Consider the following 20,735-nt stretch of genomic DNA (forward strand, 5'->3'; position numbering starts at 1 on the left):
CAGCCCAGGAAGGGGAAGTTGGGGTTTGGGGCCTTTCTGGGGACTCTGGGTGGTGCCACCGAGGTGCCACCATGTCCCTGCCCTCGGTGTAACGGGGACAAGCTGGCCGAGAAGCTGACGCTGCTCAATGAGCGTGGCCGGGGGGTCCTCGTCAGGGTCTACAACCTCAAAAAGGTCTGGGGGGGATCCTGGGGGTCCCCAAAACCCCCCAGCCGTGGGGAGCAGCCGAGGGGATGGGGGGATTTGGGGGATTGGGGGGATTTGGGGAGGGGGCACAGCCCAGGAGGGGATTTTGGGGGGATTTCAGGGGGTCTTGGGCAGGGAGGGGCTTGGGCAGGGGGGTTTTGGGGGGGTCCCAGCCTTGAGAGGGAATTTGAGGGGTTCTGAGGAGGGGGGGGACCTGAGTTTTGGGGGGGGTTTTGGAGGGTCCCAGACCTAAGGAGGAATTTGGGGGGTTCCAACCCGGGGAAGGTTGGGGTAGGGTGGGGTTTGGGGGGAATCCCAGCCTGGGAGGGGTTTAGGGGGGATATTATGGGGAGGGGTCTCAGTTTTGGGTTTTTTTTGGGGGTGTCCCAGCCCAGGGAAGGGATTTTGGGAGATCTGAGGGGTGGAGTTCAGTTCTGGGTTTTTTTGGGGGGGATTCCAGCCCAGGGAGGGGATTTTGGGGTCATTTCGGGGGGTGGTGACCCTCGGGGGTCCCCCAGACGTGCTCGGACCCCCGCACGCGGCCGGCCTTCCTCGGGGACAAGGCCATGGAGGCCTCGGCCAAGTTCATCCTGAAGAAATTCCCGCACCTGGACGTGCGCAGCAGCACCGTGAGCCGCTGTCCCCGTGTCCCCATTGTCACCATGTCCCCATTGTCACCATGTCCCCATTGTCACCATGTCCCCGTGTCCCCATTGTCACCGTGTCCCCCACCTCTGTGCCCCCCCCTGTCCCCACTATCCCCATGTTCTCACTGTCCCCATCCCCGTGTCCCCGCTGTCACCACCACCTTGTTCCCACCCCCGTGTCCCCACCTGAGTTCCCATTGTCCCCCATGTCCCCACTATCCCCACCCCCGTGTCCCCCACCCCTGTCCCCATGTCCCCGTGTCCCCATTGTCACTGTCCCTGCTGTCCCTGTGTCCCCACCCCTGTGTCACCATCCCCTTGTTCCCACCTCAGTGTCCCCCCTGTCCCCGTGTCCCCATTGTCACTGTGTCCCCACCCCTTGTGTCCCTGCTGTCCCTGTGTCCCCACCCCTGTGTCACCATCCCCTTGTTCCCATCTCCGTGTACCCCCTGTCCCCGTGTCCCCATTGTCACCATGTCCCCACCCCTGTGTCCCTGCTGTCCCTGTGTCCCCACCCCCCGTGAGATGTGCCACCCCCCCTTGCGTGTCCCCTCTGTCACCCATCCCTGGGTGTCCCCCCTGGTGTCACCCCCACCCTGTGTGTCCCCACTGTCACCTCACCCTGGGTGTCCCCTTTTCTCACCCCTCTGCTGTCCCCATGTGTCACTGCCACCCCTCTGTCCCCGTGTGCCACCCACTCTGCTGTCCCTGTGTGTCACTGCCACCCCCTCTGTCCCCTCGTGTCCCCCCATGCCACCCACACCGCTGTCCCCCCCCGGTGTCCCCGCAGCAGCACCTGGGCCCGGTGCACAGGGGACAGAGGGGACATCGTGCGGGCGCTGGCCCCGTTCTACCAAACCTTCCTGGACGTGCTGGAGTTCCGGGTGAGCCGGAGGGGACACGGGGGACACGGGGGACATCGGGGACATGGGGGGACAGGGGGACACCAGGGGACATGAGGGACACAGGGGACAAAGGGGACATGGGGGACAGAGGGGTCACGGTAAACACAGGGGACAGGGGGACATGGGAGGCATGGTGGACACAAGGACACAGGGGGACATGGGGGACACAGGGGAGAGAGGACACAGGGGGACATGGGGGACATCGGGGGACATGGGGGGACAGGGGGACACCAGGGGACATGAGGGACACAGGGGATAGGGGAACAAAGGGGACATGGGGGACAGAGGGGTCACGGTGAACACAGGGGACAAGGGGGACATGGGAGGCATGGTGGACACAAGGACACAGGGGGACATGGGGGACACAGGGGAGAGAGGACACAGGGGGGACATGGGGGATGGGGACATGGGGGACACAAGGGACAGGGGAACATGGGGGACATGTGGGACACTGGGGACATCAGGAGACACAGGGGACAGGAACATGGTGGACATAGGGGATAGGAGGACACAGGGGACAAAGGGGACATGGGGGGACACAGGGCTACATGGGGGACAGAGGGGACGTGGGAGAACAAAGGGGACACAAGGGATAGGGGGACATGGGGGACACAGGGGAGAGGGGACACAGGGACGACATGGGGGACACAGGGGGCAGGGGAACACGGGGACAGAGGGGACAGAGGGAACACTGGGGGACACAGGGGACAAAGGGATGGGAAGGACAAAGTTGACACAGGGGACAAGGGGGACATGGGGGACAGAAGGGTCCCTCAGAGCCAGGGGGACAGAGGGGACATGGGGGTGGAGGGAGTCCCTCAGGGCTGGTGACACAGGGACACGAGGGACACAGGGGACAGGAGGTCCCTCAAAGCCAGGAACACAGGGGACAGGAGGGACACAGGGGACACTGGTGTCCCTCAGGGCCGGTGACACAGCGGTGACACGTGGCGCTGTCCCTTGTCCCCAGGACCACGTGTACGAGCTGCTCAACACCATCGACGCCAGCCAGTGCTTCTTCGACATCGTGAGTGCCACCCCGAGCGCCACCCTGCTCTGTCCCTGCTGTCCCCGCGCCCTGACGCTGTCCCCTCCCCTGCAGCACATCAACTACGACCTCACCAAGGGCTACCTGGACCTGGTTGTCACCTACGTGTCCCTGGTGCTGCTGCTGGCGCGCGCCGAGGAGCGGCGCCTGCTGCTGGGGCTCTACCAGTGCGCGCACGAGATGAGCCACGGCGCCAGGTGCCACCACTGTCCCCAGGGCCACCCTGCTGTCCCCGCACTGTCCCCAGGGTCACCCTGCTGTCCCAGACTGTCCCCAGGACACCTGGCTGTCCCCAGACTGTCCCCAGGGCCACCCTGCTGTCCCCAGACTGTTCCCAGGGCCACCCTGCTGTCCCTGCACTGTCCCCAGGACACCTGGCTGTCCCCAGACTGTCCCCAGGGCCACCCTGCTGTCCCTGCACTGTCCCCAGGGGTCACCCTGCTGCCCTCAGACTGTTCCCAGGGTCACCTGGCTGTCCCACCCCTGCTGTCCCCTGGGGCTGTGTCCTCACTGGGGCTGTCCCCACACTGTCCCCAGTGCCCTCCCTGCTGTCCCCAGGCTGTCCCCAGGGCCACCCCAACTGACCCCATGCTGTCCCCAGGGCCGTGTCCCCAAGCCCAGGGTTGTCCCCAGTGTGTCCCCACGTCTGTGGCCTGGTTTGGGGTCGTTCCTAGGATTGTCCCCACTGTGTCCCCAGTGCCGGGGCTGGCCCTGGGGCTGTCCCCAATGTGTCCCCAACACCAGGGTCGACTCTGGGGTGGTCCCCAGAGTGTCCCCGGTGTGTCCCCAACACCGGAACTGGCCCCGGGGCTGTCCCCAGCGTAATCCCCAATGCCACAACTGGTCCTGGCACTGTCCCCAGTGTGTCCCCAATGTGTCCCCAACACCGGAACTGGCCCCAGAGCTGTCCCCAACGTGTCCCCAGCATGTCCCCAGTGCCAGAACTGGCCCCAGGACTGGTCCCAACATGTCCCCAATACCAGAACCGGCCCTGGCACTGTCCCCAGTGTGTCCCCAATGTGTCCATAACACCGGAACTGGCCCTGGGGCTGTCCCCAGTGTGTCCCCAACATGTCCCCAACGTGTCCCCCGCAGCGAGCCCAGCTTCCCCCGGCTGGCACAGATGGTGCTGGAGTACGAGCACCCCCTGAAGAAGCTGCCCGAGGAGTTCGGGCCCCACACCAAGGTGGGTCGGGGGTCCCCAGCAGGGCCACCCCCGTCAGGGCCACCCCTCATGTCCGGGCGGTTGTCCCCATTGTGCCCCTGCTGTCCCCATTGTGCCCCCCGTTGTCCCCATTGTGCCCCCGCTGTCCCCGGTGTGCCCGGCTGGTGTCCCTGGTGTGCCCGGCTGGTGTCCCCATTGTGTCCCCGCTGTCCCCGGTGTGTCCGGGCTGTGTCCCCATTGTGCCCCTGCTGTCCCCATTGTGCCCCCGTTGTCCCCGGTGTGCCCGGCTGGTGTCCCTGGTGTGCCCGGCTGGTGTCCCCATTGTGTCCCCGCTGTCCCGGTGTGTCCGGGCTGTGTCCCCATTGTGCCCCTGCTGTCCCCATTGTGCCCCCGTTGTCCCCGGTGTGCCCAGCTGGTGTCCCGGGTGTGCCCGGCTGGTGTCCCCGCTGTCCCCGGTGTGCCCCGGGCTGGTGTCCCTGGTGTGCCCGGCTGGTGTCCCCATTGTGTCCCCGCTGTCCCCAGGCCGTGAGCAGCGCACTGCTGTCCCTGCGGGCCCCGTTCCTGCGGCGCTGCCGGGACGCGGAGCTGTGGCGCCAGGAGCAGCTGCTGTCCCTGCTGGGACCCGCGGGGGACATGCTGAGCCCGGTGACCAGTGACAGCGTGAGTGACATGGGGACATGGGGACATGGGGACATGCTGAGCCCGGTCACCAGTGACAGTGTGAGTGACGCCTGTGGGGGACATGGGGACATGGGGACAGGCTGAGCCCGGTGACCTCTGACAGTGTGAGTGACGCCTGTGGGGGACATGGGGACATGCTGAGCCAGGTGACCTTCTGACAGCGTGAGTGACGCCTGTGGGGACATGGGTATGGGGACAGGCTGAGCCTGCTGGGACCTGCAGGGGACATGCTGAGCCCTGTCTGTCACCAGTGACAGTGTGAGTGACATGGGGACATGGGGATATGGCTATGGGGTGTGGGGACATGGCTATGGGGACAGGGACATGCTGAGCTCTGTCACCAGTGACAGCATGAGTGACATGGGGACAGTGCTGTGGGGTATGGGGACATGGGGGACATGCTGAGCCCCTCACCTCTGACAGTGCGAGTGACATGGGGCATGGGGACAGGGACATGGCTATGGGGTGTGGGGACATGGCTATGGGGACATGCTGAGCCCTGTCACCAGTGACAGTGTGAGTGACATGGGGACATGGGGACATGGGGACAGGCTGAGCCCAGTGACCAGTGACAGTGTGAGTGACATGGGGACATGGGGACATGGGCACATGCTGAGCCCAGTGACCAGTGACAGTGTGAGTGACATGGGACAGGGACATGGCTATGGGGACATGGGGACAGGCTGAGCACAGTCACCAGTGACAGTGTGAGTGACATGGGGACATTCTGTGGGGTGTGGGGACATGGGGACAGGCTGAGCACGGCCGTCAGTGACAGAGTGAGTGACACAGGGACAGGGCTATGGTGACACAGGGACAGGGGCACTGGGGGCTCAGGGCACAGTGACGCGGTGGCACTGCTGTCCCCAGATGGCCTGTGAGTACCTGTCCCTGGAGGTGTGATGGAGCGCTGGATCATCCGTGAGTGCTGCCACTGCCTGGGCAGTGTCCCCAAACCCTCCTGTCAGTGTCCCCAAACCCTCTGGGCAGGGTCCCCAACCCTTCCTGGGTAGAGTCCCCAAGTCTTGGTGACCATTTTGGGGTCCCTGTCATGGACCTGTCCCCATTTTGGGGTCTCTGGTGTCCCTGATGTGGGGTTGTCCCTGTTTTTGGAGGTTCCTGGGCAGTGTCCCCCACGCCTGGTGATCATTTTGGTGTCCCTGTCCCCGTTTTGGTGTCCCTGACCCCGTGTGCCCCCCAGTGGGGTTCCTGGCATGCCCGGGTGCCCTGGCTGTCCCTATTTTGGGCCCCTATCCCCCATTTTGGTGTCCCTGTCCCCATTTGGTGTCCCTGTCCCCGTTTGGGGTCCCTGTCCCCATTTTGGGGTCCCTGTCCCCATTTCGGTGTCCCTGACCCCCATGTCCCCCCCAGTGGGGTTCCTGGCGTGCCCGGGCGCCCTGGCTGTCCCTATTTTGGGTCCCCTGTCCCCATTTGGGGGTCCCTGTCCCCATTTTGGGGTCCCCTGTCCCCGTTTGGGGTCCCTGTCCCCATTTTGGTGTCCCTGTCCCCGTTTGGGGTCCCTGTCCCCATTTTGGGGTCCCTGTCCCTGTTTTGGGTGTCCCTGTCCCCGTTTTTGGGTCCCTGTCCCCATTTCGGTGTCCCTGACCCCGTGTGCCCCCCAGTGGGGTTCCTGGCATGCCCGGGTGCCCTGGCTGTCCCCGTTTTTGGGTCCCTGTCCCCATTTTGGTGTCCCTGTCCCCGTTTGGGTCCCTGTCCCCATTTTGGATCCCTGTCCCCGTTTGGTGTCCCTGTCCCCATTTGGGGTCCCTGTCCCCATTTCGGTGTCCCCCTGACCCCCTGTCCCCCCCAGTGGGGTTCCTGGCGTGCCCGGGCGCCTCTGGGCACCCCCCCCGTGCCAGGAGCTGTGGCGCCAGGCCCTGCGCGGGTCCCTCTTTGTGCCCCTGGTGCGCGATGAGGCCGTGGCCGTGCACAAGGTCACCGAGGAGCTGCTGGGGGGGCTCAAGGGGTTGAGCACGGGGGCACGGGGGGTGGCACTGCAGGGGTGGCACTGCCAGGGAGGGATGGGGACACCGTGGTTGGCACTGCTGGGGGTGGCACTGCCAGGGGTGGCACTGCTGGAGTGGGGGACACCAGGGGTGGCACTGCCAGGGGGGAGAGAGCATGGGGACACTGCAGGTGGCACTGCCAGGGGGGTGGCACTGCCAAGGGTGGGACTGCCAGGGAGGGATGGGGACAGCATGAGTGGCACTGCCAGGGGGCTGGCACTGCCAGGGGTGGGACACCAGGGGTGGCACTGCCAGGGAGGGATGGGGACACCAGAGGATGGCATTGCCGGGGTGGAAGGGACACTGGGGGTGGCACTGCCAGGGAGGGATGGGGACACTGTGGGTGGCACTGCCATGGGGGAGAGAGCATGGGGACACTGGGGGTGGCACTGCTGGGGAGATGGGGACACTGTGGGTGGCACTACCAGGGGGTGGAGAGGATGGGGGACAATGGGGGGTGGCACTGCCAGGGAGGGATGGGGACAGGGACACCGATGGTGGCAATTACCCAGGGGGATGGGGACACTGAGTGACACTGCCGGGGGGGACGGGGACACTGCGGGGTGACACTGCCCAGGGCGAGGGTGGCACTGCCCCGGGGGTGCATCACGATGGCGACACCGGGGGGTGTCACTGCCCGGGCAGGGCCTGGGGGCTTCACTGCGGACTCTGAGGGTGCCAGGGTGGGGCTGGGGGTGTTCAGGGGGATTTGGGGGTGCCAGGGGGGTACCAGGGGGGGGTGGGTGGTGTCCGGGGGTGCCCATGGGTGGCACAGGGCGGTGCCAGCTCCAGGTGCCCCTCGCCAGGTACGGGAAGCGCGTGGCCGATGTCAAGGAGTGCCGGGAGCACGCGGTGGCGCACAGGTGCGGGGTTTGGGGGGTCCTGGGGGGTTTGGGGGGGATTTGGGGAGTCCCAGGGGGTTCGGGGCCATGGGATGTCCCAGAGCACCCCAAACCCGGGGGGTCTGGGGGGGGTTTGGGGGGTCTCAGGGGGTTTGGGGGTCCCGGGGGGTTCGGGGGCCATGGGAGATCCCAGAGCACCCCAAACCCGGGGGGTTCCTGGGGGGTTTGGGGGTCCCGGGGGGTTTGGGGCCATGGGAGATCCCAGAGCACCCCAAACCCGGGGGGTCTGGGGGGGGTTTGGGGGGGTACCGGGGGTTTGGGGGTACCGGAGGGTTCGGGGCCATGGGAGATCCAGAGCACCCCAAACCCAGGGGGTTCCTGGGGGATTTTGGGGGGTCTCAGGGGGGTTTGGGGTCCTGGGGGTTTGGGGTCATGGGAGATCCCAGAGCACCCCAAACCCAGGGAGTTCCTGGGGGATTTGGGGGATCTCAGGGGGTTTGGGGGTCCCAGGGGGTTTGGGGCCATGGGAGATCCCAGAGCACCCCAAACTCGGGGGGTTCCTGTGGGGTTTGGGGGTCCCGGGGGATTCGGGGCCATGGGAGATCCCAGAGCACCCCAAACTCGGGGGGTTCCTGGGGGATTTGGGGGTCTCAGGGGATTTGGGGGTCCCGGGGGTTTGGGGCCATGGGAGATCCCAGAGCACCCCAAACCCAGGGGGTTCCTGGGGGGTCTCTCCCCTGTTTCACCCACAGCGCCCCCTTTGCCCTTTGCTGTCCCTTGGGGGTGTCTGGGGGGGTTCCGGGGGGTGACCCCCGGCCTTGACCCCCCCCCCCCCTTGTCCCCATCCTGACCCCCCAAATCCCCTCAACCCTTCCCCATCCCCATGGGACCACCCCTGATTCTGCTCCGGGTCCTGTCCCCTCCTCGTGTCCCCTTCTGTCCCTCCGGGTCCCCCCGACCCCAGAGACCCCCGGGGACCCCCAGGGACCCCCAAGGACCCCCAAAACCCCCCAAATCCCCCCTGTGCCCCCCAGCCCGGCGCTGCACCGGGGCCGCCGCTCGTTCCTGCGCGGGGCCGTGCGGGAGCTGGCGGCGCTGCTGGAGGACCAGCCCGGCCTGCTCGGACCCAAGGTGCGGATTTGGGGGAATTTGGGGGGATTTGGGGGAATTTGAGGAAATTTTGGGGGGGTTTGGGGAGCTTTTGGAGGGTTTAGGGGAGATTTTGTGGGGGGGGGTTTGAGGAAATTTTGGAGGGATTTTGGGAGATATTTGCGGGCCTTAGGGGGGATTTTGAGATGTTTAGGGGGGATTTTGAGGGGCATGTGAGAGACTTTGGAAACTCTTGGGAAATTTTTGGGGCCTTTGAGAGATTTAGAGGGGAATCAGGGAGATTTTGGGGGCATTTGCGGGAAATTTCGGGATATTTGGGGGGATTTTGGGAGATATTTGGGGGGATTAGGGGGATTTGGGAGATTTTGGGGGGATTTTGGGGAGGTTTGAGAGAATATTGGGGGGTTGGGAGATTTTTGAGGGAGGATTTGGGAAATTTTGGGGGGGATTTGGGCAGATTTTTGAGGTTTAGAGAGGATTTTGGAGGGCTTTTGTGAGATTTTGGGTGGGATTTTGAGAGATTTTGGGGTGATTCAGGAAGATTTTGGGAGGAATTTCGGGAGATTTGGAGGAGGATTCTGGGAGGCTTTGGGAGGCATTTGGGAGATTTTGGGGGGTCCCGACCCCCTTGTCGCCCCCCTCAGGCCCTGCTGGTGTTCGTGGCGCTGTCGCTGTGTCGCGACGAGGTCAGCTGGCTGTCGCGACATGCCGAGCACGTGACCAAGAGCAAGAATCCCGAGGACTTCAGCGACAGGTGGGGGACAGGGAGGGGACCCCCCAGATTTGGGGGGGTTCAGCGATTTTTGGGGTGTTTGGAGGGCACTGGGTGGATTTTGGTGGGGTCCTTGTGGGGTTCTGAGGACGTTCAGAGTTTTTGGGTGGGTTCAGGAATTTCAGGTATTTTCAGAAGTTTTGGGGTGATTTGGGGGCTTCAGGAGATTTGGGTGGGTTAAGGGGGGGTTCAGTGATTTTGGGGGCGTTTGAGGGGCACTGGGGGGGTTCAGGAGATTCGGGGTGATCTCGGGGAGGGCACTGTGGGGTTTCGAGGGCGTTCAGGGTGGGGTTCTGAGGATGTTCAGAGATTTTGGGTGGGTTCGGGAGTTCCGGGGGGTTTGGGGGGCACTGGGGGGGTTCAGGAGTTTCGGGGTGACTCGAGGAGGGCACTGGGGGGGGGGTTCAGAAACTTTGGGGTGATTTAGGGGGGTTCAGGAGATTTGGGCGGGTTTGGGGGGCACTGGGGGGGTTCGGGAGTTTTTGGGCGGGTCTGGGGGGCACTGGGGGGGTTTGGGGGGGCACACTGGGGGGGGGTTCGGGAGTTTTGGGTGGGTTCGGGGGGCACTGGGGGAGGTGTTCGGGAGTTTCGGGGTGACTCGGGGGGGTTTCGGGGGTGTCTCCTCTGACCGCCCCCCCGGCCCAGCCGCCTGGCGGAGCTGCTGTTCGCGCTGGAGCAGCTGCGGGCGCTGGTGCGGCAGCAACCTGCGGCTCCTGCGCCGCTACCAACCGGGCACTACCTGGCCCGCTTCGACGCCCCTCGTGCTCAGCGACGTCATCCAGGTACCCACCGGGGGGGGCGGCGCTGTCCCCCTGAGCCCCCCTGAGCCCCCCTGAGCCCCCCTGAGCCCCCCCTGAACCCCCCTGAGCCCCCCTGAGCCCCCTGAGCCCCCCTGAGCACCCCTGAGCCCACCCTGTCCCCGCAGAACCTCTCGGTGTGCCCGAGGAGGAGTCCGTGATCCTCTCATCCTTCGTCAGCTCCCTCTCGGCTCTGGCGGCCAAGGAAGGTGCGGGTTTTGTCACATCCCGGCCCGAATTGTCCCCTCCCAGCTCGGATTGTCTCCTCACCGTGTCGCCGGGTGCCACCCCAGCTCCGTGTCTCCCTTGTCCCTGGAGCTCTGGGACAATCCCGGGCCCCGGTCCCCTGTGGTGGCACTGCCACCCCCCAGCCCTGTCCCCGTGTCCCCTCTGTCCCCGCAGTGGATGAGCAGGAGCAGTTTGACTTCACCGCGCTGCGCCTGGACTGGTTCCCGGCTCCAGGTGATGGCGCTGTCCTGTCCCCATGTCCCTGTCCCCATGTCCCTGTCCCCATGTCCCTGTCCCCATGTCCCTGTCCCAGTCTCCACCCTTGTCCCCATCCCTGTGCCAATCCCATTCCTCCCCTGTCCTTGCTATTCCCACACTTGTCCCCCCTGTCCCTTGACCCTGTCCCTGTCCCCACCATTGTCCCCATGTCCCTGCTGTCCCCATGTCCCCTGAGCTTGATCCTGTCACTGCTGTCCCTTTCCCCGTCCCCATTTTTGTCCTCCTGACCCTGACCCTGTCCCCCTGGCTGTCCCCATGTCCCCTGTCTGTCCCCCCTGTCTGTCCCCCTATCTGTCCCAGGCCTACACCAGTGTGGCCAAGGCCTCGCTGCCGCTGAGCTCCAACAGTGACGTTGGCCGTGCCATGAGCCTGGTGGTGTTCCACACGCTCCTGCTGGACCGGCCCGAGGAGCTGCTGGACGAGACCTCGGACCTGTCCCACCTCTGGTGAGCCCCTGTCCCTGTCCCTGTCCCTGTCCCCAGCCCTGTCCCCTCCTGCAGTTTCCACCCATGGCCCCCAGAGCAGATGTTGGCGGTGTCTCCTGACCCCCCTGTCCCTGTCCCTCTCCCTGTCCCCATCCCTGTCCCCTCCTGCAGTTTCCACCCATGGCCCCCGGAGCGGATGTTGGCGGTGTCTCCTGACCCTGCTGACCCTTGTCCCCATCTGTGTCCCTGTCCCTGTCCCCAGTTTTTACCCACGTCCCCTGGAGTGGATGTTCTCTGTTCTCAGTGTCCTCTGACCCTGCTGACCCTGTCCCTGTCCCCCATCTGTGTCCCTGTCCCCAGTTTCTACCCCCGTCCCCTGGAGCGGATATTCTTGGTGTCCCCTTGACCCTATCCACATCTGTGTCCCTGTCCCCAGTTTCTATCCCCGTCCCCTGGAGCAGATGTTCTCAGTGTCCCCTGACCCTGCTGGCCTGTCCTGTCCCTGTCCCATCTGTGTCCCTGTCCCCAGTTTCTATCCCCGTCCCCTGGAGCGGATATTCTCGGTGTCCCCTGACCCTGTCCCTGTCCCCATCTGTGTCCCTGTCCCAGTTTCTATCCCCCGTCCCCTGGAGCAGATATTCTCGGTGTCCCCTGACCCTGTCCCTGTCCCCATCTGTGTCCCTGTCCCCAGTTTCTATCCCCGTCCCCCTGGAGCGGATGTTTCGCGCAGACGCTGACGAGCCGTCCATGCTGCGTTTCGCCATCGCCTTCCCCCTGCTCTGCGCCCACTTCTCGCGCTGCCAGCACCCCATGTGCCCCGAGGAGGTGGGTGACACCTGGGGGGGGGGGGTTTGGGGGGTCCCCCAGCCCTGTCCCTGGCTCTGAGGGGTGCCGTGTCCCCCAGTACCCCCAGCTGGAGGGCGGGCGGCGCTGGGGCTGTGCCACAAGTTCCTGGAGGAGCTGGCGCGGGTGGGCAGCGGCTGCGTCCTGGATGCCTTGCGCCGAGCAGCACAACCTGAGCCAGCAGGTCTGGGGGTCTGGGGGGTCTGGGACCTTTGGGGGCTTGGGGGAGTCCGGGGGGTCTGGGACTTTTAGAGGGGTGGTGACCCTTGGGACCTTCAGGACCTTTGGGGTCTGGTGGCCTTTGGGGGCTCCAGGACCTTTGGGGGCTGGAGGACTTTTGGGGGTTTCAGGATCTTTGGGGTCTTGGTGGCCTTTGAGGTCTCCAGAATCTCTGGGGTCTTGGTGCCTTTGGGGGCTCCAGGACCTTTGGGGTCTCCAGGATCTCTGGGGTCTTGGTGGCCTTTGGGGGCTCCAGGACCTTTGGGGGCTCCAGCATCTTTGGGGGTTCAGTGGCCTTTGGGGTCCTCACACCTTCAGGATCCCTCTGCCTTTGGTGGGACATGGTGGGGGTCCCCACCACCATGAGGTCTCCATCAGCTTGAGGGTCTCTGTGGCCTCTGGGGTCTCTGTGGCCATCGGGGTCTCCATGGCCCTCTCTTGTCCCCTTGTCCCTCTGTCCCCACCAAACCCTCGGGATGGGGGAAGTTCCTCCATGGGGGCCAAACCTGGTGGGGCATCCCCTGACCCAGCCCTTGGGGATGGTGGCCTGTGACCATGGTGGCCTCATTTGGGGGTGTCCCCCATGTCCCTGTCCCCATGTCCCCATGTCCCCACGCCCCTGTCCCCACCCCGCAGCTCCTCCCCAAGCACTGTGCAGCCACCATCAGCAGAGCCCGCGTCAAGAAAACCCCGAATGCAGCCGCCCCGCAAGGGGGACCCCCAAAGGGACAAACCCGGGACAGAGAGCCACCGGCGGGACCGGGACCCCTGACCACCAAGTGAGTGTCACCTGGGGGAGGGACTGTCCCCACGGGGTCACGGTTCTGGGGACTTGGGAGTCTCCAGAACCTCTGGGGGCTCAGTGGATTTGGGGGCTTCAGGACCTTTGGGCTCTTGGTGGCCTTTGAGGTCTTGGTGGCATTTGGGGGCTCCAGGACCTTTGGGGTCTCCAGGACCTTTGGGGGTCTTGGTGGCCCTTGGGGTTTTGGTGGCCTTTGGGGTCTCCAGAACTTCTGGTGCTCAGTGGCCTTTGTGGTCTGGGTGGCATTTGGGGGCTCCAGGATCTTTGGGCTCTTGGTGGTCTTTGGGTGCTTCAGGACCTTTGGGGTCTCCAGAACCTCTGGGGGCTCGGTGGCCTTTGAGGTCTTGGTGGCCTCTGGGGTCTTCAGGAGCTCACCTGAAGCTACCAGAGCTTGGGTGTGGGCATGGGGACACAGGTGTGATTGTCCCCATTGGACACGATTGTCCCCATTGGGGTCACACCATGACTGTCCCCCAGCATGGACAAGCTGCACCTGACCCTGGCCGAGCTGTCCCTGAGCCTCAACCACGTCCCCAACTTCACCGTCTTCGGGCACACGGTGACACCGGCTGAGTACCTGAGCAGCCACCTGGAGGCGCGCCTGACCAAGTGGGGACACGTGGGGCTGAGGGGGACACGTGGGGCCAAGGGGACATGCAGGGCTGAGGGGACATGCTGGGGACACGCTGTGGACATGCTGGGGACACGTGGGGCCAAGGAGACACATGGGGCTGTGGGGACACACTGGGGACATGCAGGGCTGAGGGGGACACACTGGGGGACACTCAGGGCCAAGGGGACATGGGGGGCTGAGGGGACACGCTAGGGACAGACATGCTGGGGACATGCTGGGGGACACGTGGGGCCAAGGAGACACATGGGGCTGTGGGGACATGCTGGGGACATGCAGGGCTGAGGGGACACACTGGGGACACACAGGGCCAAGGGGGACATGGGGGGCTGAGGGGACACGCTGGGGCCATGCTGGGGTCACGTGGGGCAGAGGGGACATGTAGGGCTGAGGGGGCAACGTGGGACTGAGGGGACACACTGGGGACATGTAGGGCCAAGGGGACTTGCGGGGTTGATGAGACATGCTGGGGACACATGGGGCCGAGGGGGACACACTGGGGACACACAGGGCTGAGAGGACACGCTGGGGACACGCAGGGCTGAGGGGACACACTGAGCACACACCGGGGACACACGCAGGGCCGAGGTGACACCCTGCGCGTCCCTCACGGTCCCCGTGTCCCCGCAGGGCCATCATGGCCATGGCCGGCTACAGCCAGGCCTCGCAGGAGGTGGCGCGGCGCCCTCGGAGGTGCTGGCGGGGCTGGGCGCCTACATGGGGCTGGTGCAGCGCCTGGGACACCTGGTGGCCCTGGACACGGCGCGGGCTGCTGCGGGCGGTGCTGCTGCAGCAGAGCCACCCCCGCGACGGCAGCGGGCAGCCCACGCTGACGGCCATCTACAACCGACTGGTCAGTGACACCATGGAGGGGACATGGGGACATGGGGACATGGGGACATGGGGACAGGGTGCGACAGGCAGCCCACGCTGACGGCCATCTACACCGACTGGTCAGTGCCACCAGGGAGGGGACATGGGGACATGGACATGGGAATGGGGACATGGGGGACAGGGTGCGACAGGCAGCCCACGCTGACGGCCATCTACACAGACTGGTCAGTGCCACCAAGGGGGACATGGGAACAGTGTCACCCATAGGGGCTGGGGACAGGTCACTGTAACTGCCATCTACAACGACTGGACAGTGACACCATGGAGGGGACATGGGGACAGCCATAAAGCCCGACTGTCGTAAATACTGCCGTAAAGTGCGACTGTCGTAAATACTGCCGTAAAGCGCGACTGGCGTTAAAGGTGCCAATGGGAGACATGGGGACAGGGTCACTGTGACCGCCAATCTACACCGACTGGTCAGTGCCACCATGCGGGACATGGGACGGGGTCACCCATAGGGGCAGCAGGCAGCCCACGCTGACCTCCATCTACACCGACTGGTCAGTGCCGACCATGGAGGGGACAGGGACGGGGTGGCAGGGTCACTGCCATGGACATGAGGACAGGGTCACCACAGGGCAGGGGGACAGGGGGACAGGGTGGTGGCAGCACGGATATGGGTGGAATTGCGTGGGTGACCTTGCCATGGCTGACATTGCTATGGGTGACATTGCTATGGGTGACAGTGCCATAGGTGACAGTCCCATAGGTGACACTGCCCAGGATGACACTGCCATAGGTGACAGGTGACAGTGCCGCAGGTGACAGCGGTGTCCCCACAGGTACCTGGAGGCGCTGCTGCGCCAGGCCAGCACCGGGGGCCGTGCTCCTGTCCCCGGCCCTCCAGGCCTTCACCACGGTGCCCCCGCGAGGAGCAGCCCCCGTTCAGCGCCGCCGAGTTCTCCGACGTCCTCAGGTGGGCTGGGGGGGTTTGGGGGGGCGGCTGTCACCCCCTGTCCCTGCAGTGTCCCCCGACCTGTCCCCACCTGTCACCCCCCTGCCCCCTCTACAGAGATGCGGGCGCTGGCCGAGCTCATTGGGCCCTATGGGATGAGGTTCCTGAGCGAGAACCTGATGTGGCACGTGAGGTCCCAGGTGACAGAGCTGAAGGTATGGGGACAGGGGCTGGGGGACAGGGGACAGGGGACACGGACAGGGACAGGGACAGGGGCTGGGGACAGGGGACAGGGGACAGGGGACACAGACAGGGACAGGGACAGGGACAGGGGACAGGGGACAGGGGACACATCCTAGTGCCACCCCAACCCTGTCCCTGCCTGCCCCTTGGGATGGGTGGGAGATGCCAGGTCCCCCAATGTCCCCAGGGTCCCTACTATCCCCAATGTCCCCCTATGTCCCCAGTGTCCCCAGTGTCCCCAATGTCCCCAATGTCCCCAGTGTCCCCAGTGTCCCCAGTGTCCCCATGTCCCCGCAGAAGCTGGTGGTGGAGAACATGGACACGCTGGTGCAGGCTGCGCTGCTGCCGGGCCGAGCAGAGGCCGGCGCTGCTGCCCCGCCTGAGCTGTGAGTGGCACACGGGGTGGCACAGGGGGTGACACAGGGGGGTGGCACACAGAATGGCACACGGGAGTGTCACATGGAGGGTGGCACACGGTGGGTGTCTCACGTGTCACCCCGCTGTCCCCCGCGTGTCCCCACAGCGGCCGAGAACGTCCTGAAGCGCATGACCATCATCGGGGAGATCCTGAGCTTCCGCGCCATGGCCCAGCAGGGCCTGCGGGAGGTGGGACCCCCCCGGAACCCCCCCGGGGAACCCCCAGACCCTGGGACCCCCCCCAGGACAGTCCCAGACCCTGGGATCCCTCCAGGACACCCATTTGGGGACACAGGACACCCCTGACCCCCATCTGGGGACCCAGAAGCCCCCATCTTGGGACCCCATCCCCCCATTTGAGGACACAAGATCCCCCCCTCCCATTTGGGGACCCAGTCCCCCCATTTTGGGCCCAGGACCCCCCTGACCCCCATTTGGGGACACAGTCCCCCCATTTGGAGGCCCAAGACCTCCCCATTTTTGGGCCCAGGACCCCCATTTGGGGACCTAGGACCCCCCCCCCATTTGGGATCCCAGTCCCCCTATTTTGGCACCCAGAACCCTCATTTGGGGACACGTGACCCCCCCCCATTTGGGTCCCAGTCCCCCCCATTTGGAGACATATGACCCCCCCCCATTTTGGGGACACAATCCCTCCATTTGGGGACATGTGACCCCCCCATTTTGGGGCCCAGGACCCCCTGACCCCCTGCCCGCCCCCCCCAGGTGTTCTCTCAGCACTGCCCGTTCCTGATGGGCCCCATCGAGTGCCTGGCGGACGTGGTGACCCCGGACACTGACATCCAGGTGGGGACAGGGACACGGGGGGTGCCCACCCGGCCCTGTGACACCGTGTGACACCGTGTGACACCTGTGACACTGCGTGACCCTGTCCTCCTGTCCCCAGGTCACCCTGAGCATCTTCGAGCTGGCCTCGGCCGCGGGGGGTCCCGTGCGAGGTGGACCCGGCGCTGGTGACGGCCCTGGCGGGGCACAGGACAGGTGCGGGGGGCTCTGGGGACACCGTGGGGTGGCACTGTCACCGTGGGGTGGCACTGTCACCTCCTGGGTGGTGCTGTCACCTCCTGGGTTGTGCTGTCACCTCCCGGGTGGCACTGTCACCTCCTGGGTGCACTGTCACCTCCTGGGTGCACTGTCACCGTGGGGTGGCACTGTCACTGCCTGGGTGGCGCTGTCACCTCCTGGGTTGTGCTGTCACCTCCCGGGTGGCACTGTCACCTCCTGGGTGCACTGTCACCTCCTGGGTGCACTGTCACCGTGGGGTGGCACTGTCACCGTGGGGTGGCGCTGTCACCATGGGGTGGCACTGTCACTGCCCAGGTGGCACTATCACCTCCTGGGTGGCACTGTCACCTCCTGGGTGGTGCTGTCACCGTGGGGTGGCACTGTCACCTCCCGGGTGGCACTGTCACCTCCTGGGTGCACTGTCACCGTGGGGTGGCGCTGTCACCGTGGGGTGGCGCTGTCACTGCCCAGGTGGCACTATCACCTCCTGGGTGGCGCTGTCACCTCCTGGGTGGCGCTGTCACCTCCTGGGTGCACTGTCACCGTGGGGTGGCGCTGTCACCGTGGGGGTGGCACTGTCACTGCCCAGGTGGCGCTGTCACCTCCTGGGTGGCACTGTCACCTCCCGGGTGGCACTGTCACCCGCGCTGTCCCCCTCGGCAGAGGCCGTGTCCCCCGAGGAGGATTACAAGGTGTCCTGCTTGCTCCTGGTGTTCGTGGCCGTGTCCCTGCCCCTGCTGGCCGCTGACCCCGCGTCCCTCTACAACCCCGAGCTGGACGGTGAGGGGGCCGTGTCCCCTGTGTCCCTTTGTGTCCCCTATGTCCTTTTGTGTCCCCTATGTCCCCATGTCCCCATGTCCCCTGTCCCCTGTGTCCCTGTGTCCTCATGTCCCCATGTCCCCAGTGTCCGTCTGTGTGTGCCCATGTCCCCCTGTCCCTGTGTCCCCTGTGTACCTGTGTCCCCATGTCCTCATGTCCCCATGTCCCCTGTCCCCATGTCCCTGTGTGTCCCCATGTCACCATGCTTGCAGTTCTCACTGTCCCATTGTCACTGCAGAAGGTTTGGGGGAACACCACGACTGTCACCAAGGGAGGTGGCACTGTGGAGACTCTGGACTGTCCCCAACCCTGCTGTGTCCCCAACCCTGCTGTGTCCCCAACACTTGAGTGTCCCCAAGACCTTTCTGTGTCCCCAACATTCCTGTGTCCCCAACACTTTCCTGTGTCCCCAACCCCTGCCCATGTCCCCAGCCTTCCCGAATCCCCAATCTTCACCTGTCCCCCCCTTTACTGACTCCCACCCGTGTCCCCCCCGATGTCCCCGATGTCCCCGTGATGTCCCCAGGCCACAACAACAACGTGCACTGCCTGGCCAAGGCCATCGTGCAGCTCTCGGCCGCGCTCTTCACCGTGCACAGCAAGAACATCGAGACGCACCTCAAGGAGTTCCTGCTGGTGAGCCTGGCACAGAACTGTCCCCGTCCCCTCCCCGGGCTGGCACTGTCCACTCTTGGGGCTGTCCCTGTCCCCTCCCTGGGGCTGGCACTGTCCCCTCTGGGCTGGCACTGTCCCTATTCCCCACTGGGACTGGCACTGTCTGCTCTTGGGGCTGGCACTGTCCCCTCCAGGCTGGCACTGTCCCCTCTGGGGTGGCACTGTCCCCTCCCTGGGGCTGTCCCTGTCCACTCTTGGGGCTGTCCCTGTCCCCTCCCTGGGGCTGTCCCTGTCCCCTCCCTGGGGCTGGCACTGTCCCCTCTGGGCTGGCATTGTCCCCTCTGGGCTGGCTCTGTCCCTGCTGTCCTTGACTGACCCCTGTCCTTGACCCTGTCCCTGCTGTCCCTGTGGCTGTCCCTGCTGTCCCCCTGTCCCTGTCACTGTCCCCCCCATTGTCCCCTGTGTCCCCAGCTGGCCTCCAGCAGCCTCCTGCAGCTGGCCCAGGAGCCGGACAAGGCGCGGCTGCGGAACCAGGACTCGATCGTGCTGCTGCTGCACCTGGTGGGGACATGGGGACACCTGGGGGGGGACACCTGGGGACACCTGGGGACACCTGGGGGGGACACCTGGGACCCCTGGGGACACCTGGGACACCTGGGGACACCTGGGACACCTGGGGACACCTGGGGGGGACATGGGGACACCTGGGGGGGGACATGAGGTGGACACCTGGGGGTGACACCTGGGGACATGGGACACCTGGGACACCTGGGACACCTGATGGGGACACCTGGTGGAGACATCTGCGACACCTGGGGCAACAACTGGGATACGGGAGACACCTGGGGAGGACACCTGGGACACCTGGGGACACCTGGGACACCTGATGGGGACACCTGGGGGGGTTACCTGAGACACCTGGGGACACCTGTGTGGGGACATCTGGGGGGACATGGGGGGGACATGGGAGGGGACATGGGAGGCACCTGGGGGGCACATGGAGGGGACACGGTGGGGGACATGAGGACACCTGGAACATCTGGAACACCTGGCGCCCGGAGCGATTTCAATGCAAATATTGCAAATATTTCAAATATTTCACCCTGAGCCGGGCCGGGGGAGCCACAGGGGGGTCGGCAGGAGTGGGGGGGCACTGATGAGTCATGATGGGTGTTTAAGGGTGCCAATGGGTGCCAATGGGTGCCGATGGGTGTTTATGGGTGCCCCCCACCCCAAAGATCGTGGCCGAGTCGTCCTTCCTGACGCTGGACATGCTGGAGAGCTGCTTCCCGTACGTGCTGCTGCGCAACGCCTTCCGCCAGGTGTGCCGGGAGCCCCCCGGCCGCGCCCCCCAGCACTGACCGGGACCCCCGGGACCCCCGGGACCCCCGGCCGGACCCCCCCCGCATTGACCGGGACCCCCCAGAGCCTGCCCGAACCTCACTGAGATCCCCCCCACCCCGTTCCACCCCCGAGACCCCCTCCTGATCCCCGTTCCCCTCCCCAAATTCCCCACCTCACCCCCAGGACCGCCGACCCCAAATCTCCATCCCTGTCACCCCAGGACCCCCAAATCCCAAACTCTGTTCCCCCCAGGACCCCCAAATCTCCTCCCCAAATTCCCCAGCTCACCCCAGCTGGACCCCCGACCCCAAATCCCCCTCCCTGTCCCCCCAAATCCCCTCCCTCTCCCCCCCAGGACCCCCAAATCTCCATTCCTGTCCCTCAAAATCCCTCCCTGTCCCTCTGCAACCACCGTGACCCCCAACCCTCCCTTCTCACCACTGGCTGCCCCCACCGTGTCCCCAGCTGGCCCCAACTGTCCCCAGTTGTCCCTCGCTGTCCCCTCGCTGCCGCCGCTGTCACTAAAATCCTCTTTTCACCCCAAATTCACCTCTCGGCCATTATTGGGGTCCGCAGGGCCCGCCATCCTTGGGACCCCCCGGGACGTTCCGGGACCCTCGGGGGGCTCTGGGGGTGTCCGGAGATGTCCGGGGGTGTCCGGGGGGGTTCAGAACGCGTCGCCCCCCCCGATTCCCACCGGGTTTTTTCCCCCCGTTCCGCTCCCGCTCCCTCCCGCTGGGGCCGTGCCTCAGTTTCCCTCCCGCAGCCCCGTTCCCTCTCTCCCTCCGCACCCCCCCCCGGGTTTTATTTTATTTTATTTTATTTTATTTTATTTTATTTTATTTTATTTTATTTTTGATTTTAATTTATTCTTGATTTTATTTTATTTTATT

General features: G+C 65.1%; 1 protein-coding gene across 1 annotated transcript; it reads left to right on the forward strand.

The window, feature by feature from the left end:
* On the forward strand, positions 1-20,376 carry NCKAP1L (NCK associated protein 1 like). Its single transcript, XM_074530721.1, is given in 48 exon segments — positions 1-174; positions 705-815; positions 1,624-1,647; positions 1,649-1,717; positions 2,709-2,765; positions 2,841-2,983; positions 3,882-3,972; positions 4,474-4,611; positions 5,503-5,529; positions 5,532-5,553; positions 5,834-5,863; positions 6,472-6,598; positions 7,445-7,501; positions 8,515-8,611; positions 9,235-9,344; positions 10,008-10,119; positions 10,121-10,144; positions 10,288-10,303; positions 10,306-10,368; positions 10,562-10,611; positions 10,613-10,621; positions 10,967-11,112; positions 11,621-11,669; positions 11,833-11,916; positions 11,996-12,013; positions 12,016-12,087; positions 12,089-12,118; positions 12,790-12,843; positions 12,845-12,936; positions 13,433-13,564; positions 14,217-14,268; positions 14,271-14,354; positions 14,356-14,405; positions 14,951-14,983; positions 15,266-15,299; positions 15,301-15,345; positions 15,347-15,393; positions 15,491-15,593; positions 15,919-15,954; positions 15,956-16,007; positions 16,145-16,227; positions 16,765-16,845; positions 16,946-16,981; positions 16,983-17,040; positions 17,728-17,844; positions 18,410-18,519; positions 18,970-19,059; positions 19,737-20,376. Coding segments are annotated over 47 exon segments (3,240 nt in total). The 5' UTR covers positions 1-174; positions 705-752; the 3' UTR covers positions 19,860-20,376.
* Positions 20,377-20,735: the final 359 nt, after the last annotated feature.

This window comes from Zonotrichia albicollis, chromosome 33 (genome assembly GCF_047830755.1).
Source record: "Zonotrichia albicollis isolate bZonAlb1 chromosome 33, bZonAlb1.hap1, whole genome shotgun sequence".
Lineage (NCBI taxonomy): Eukaryota > Metazoa > Chordata > Aves > Passeriformes > Passerellidae > Zonotrichia > Zonotrichia albicollis.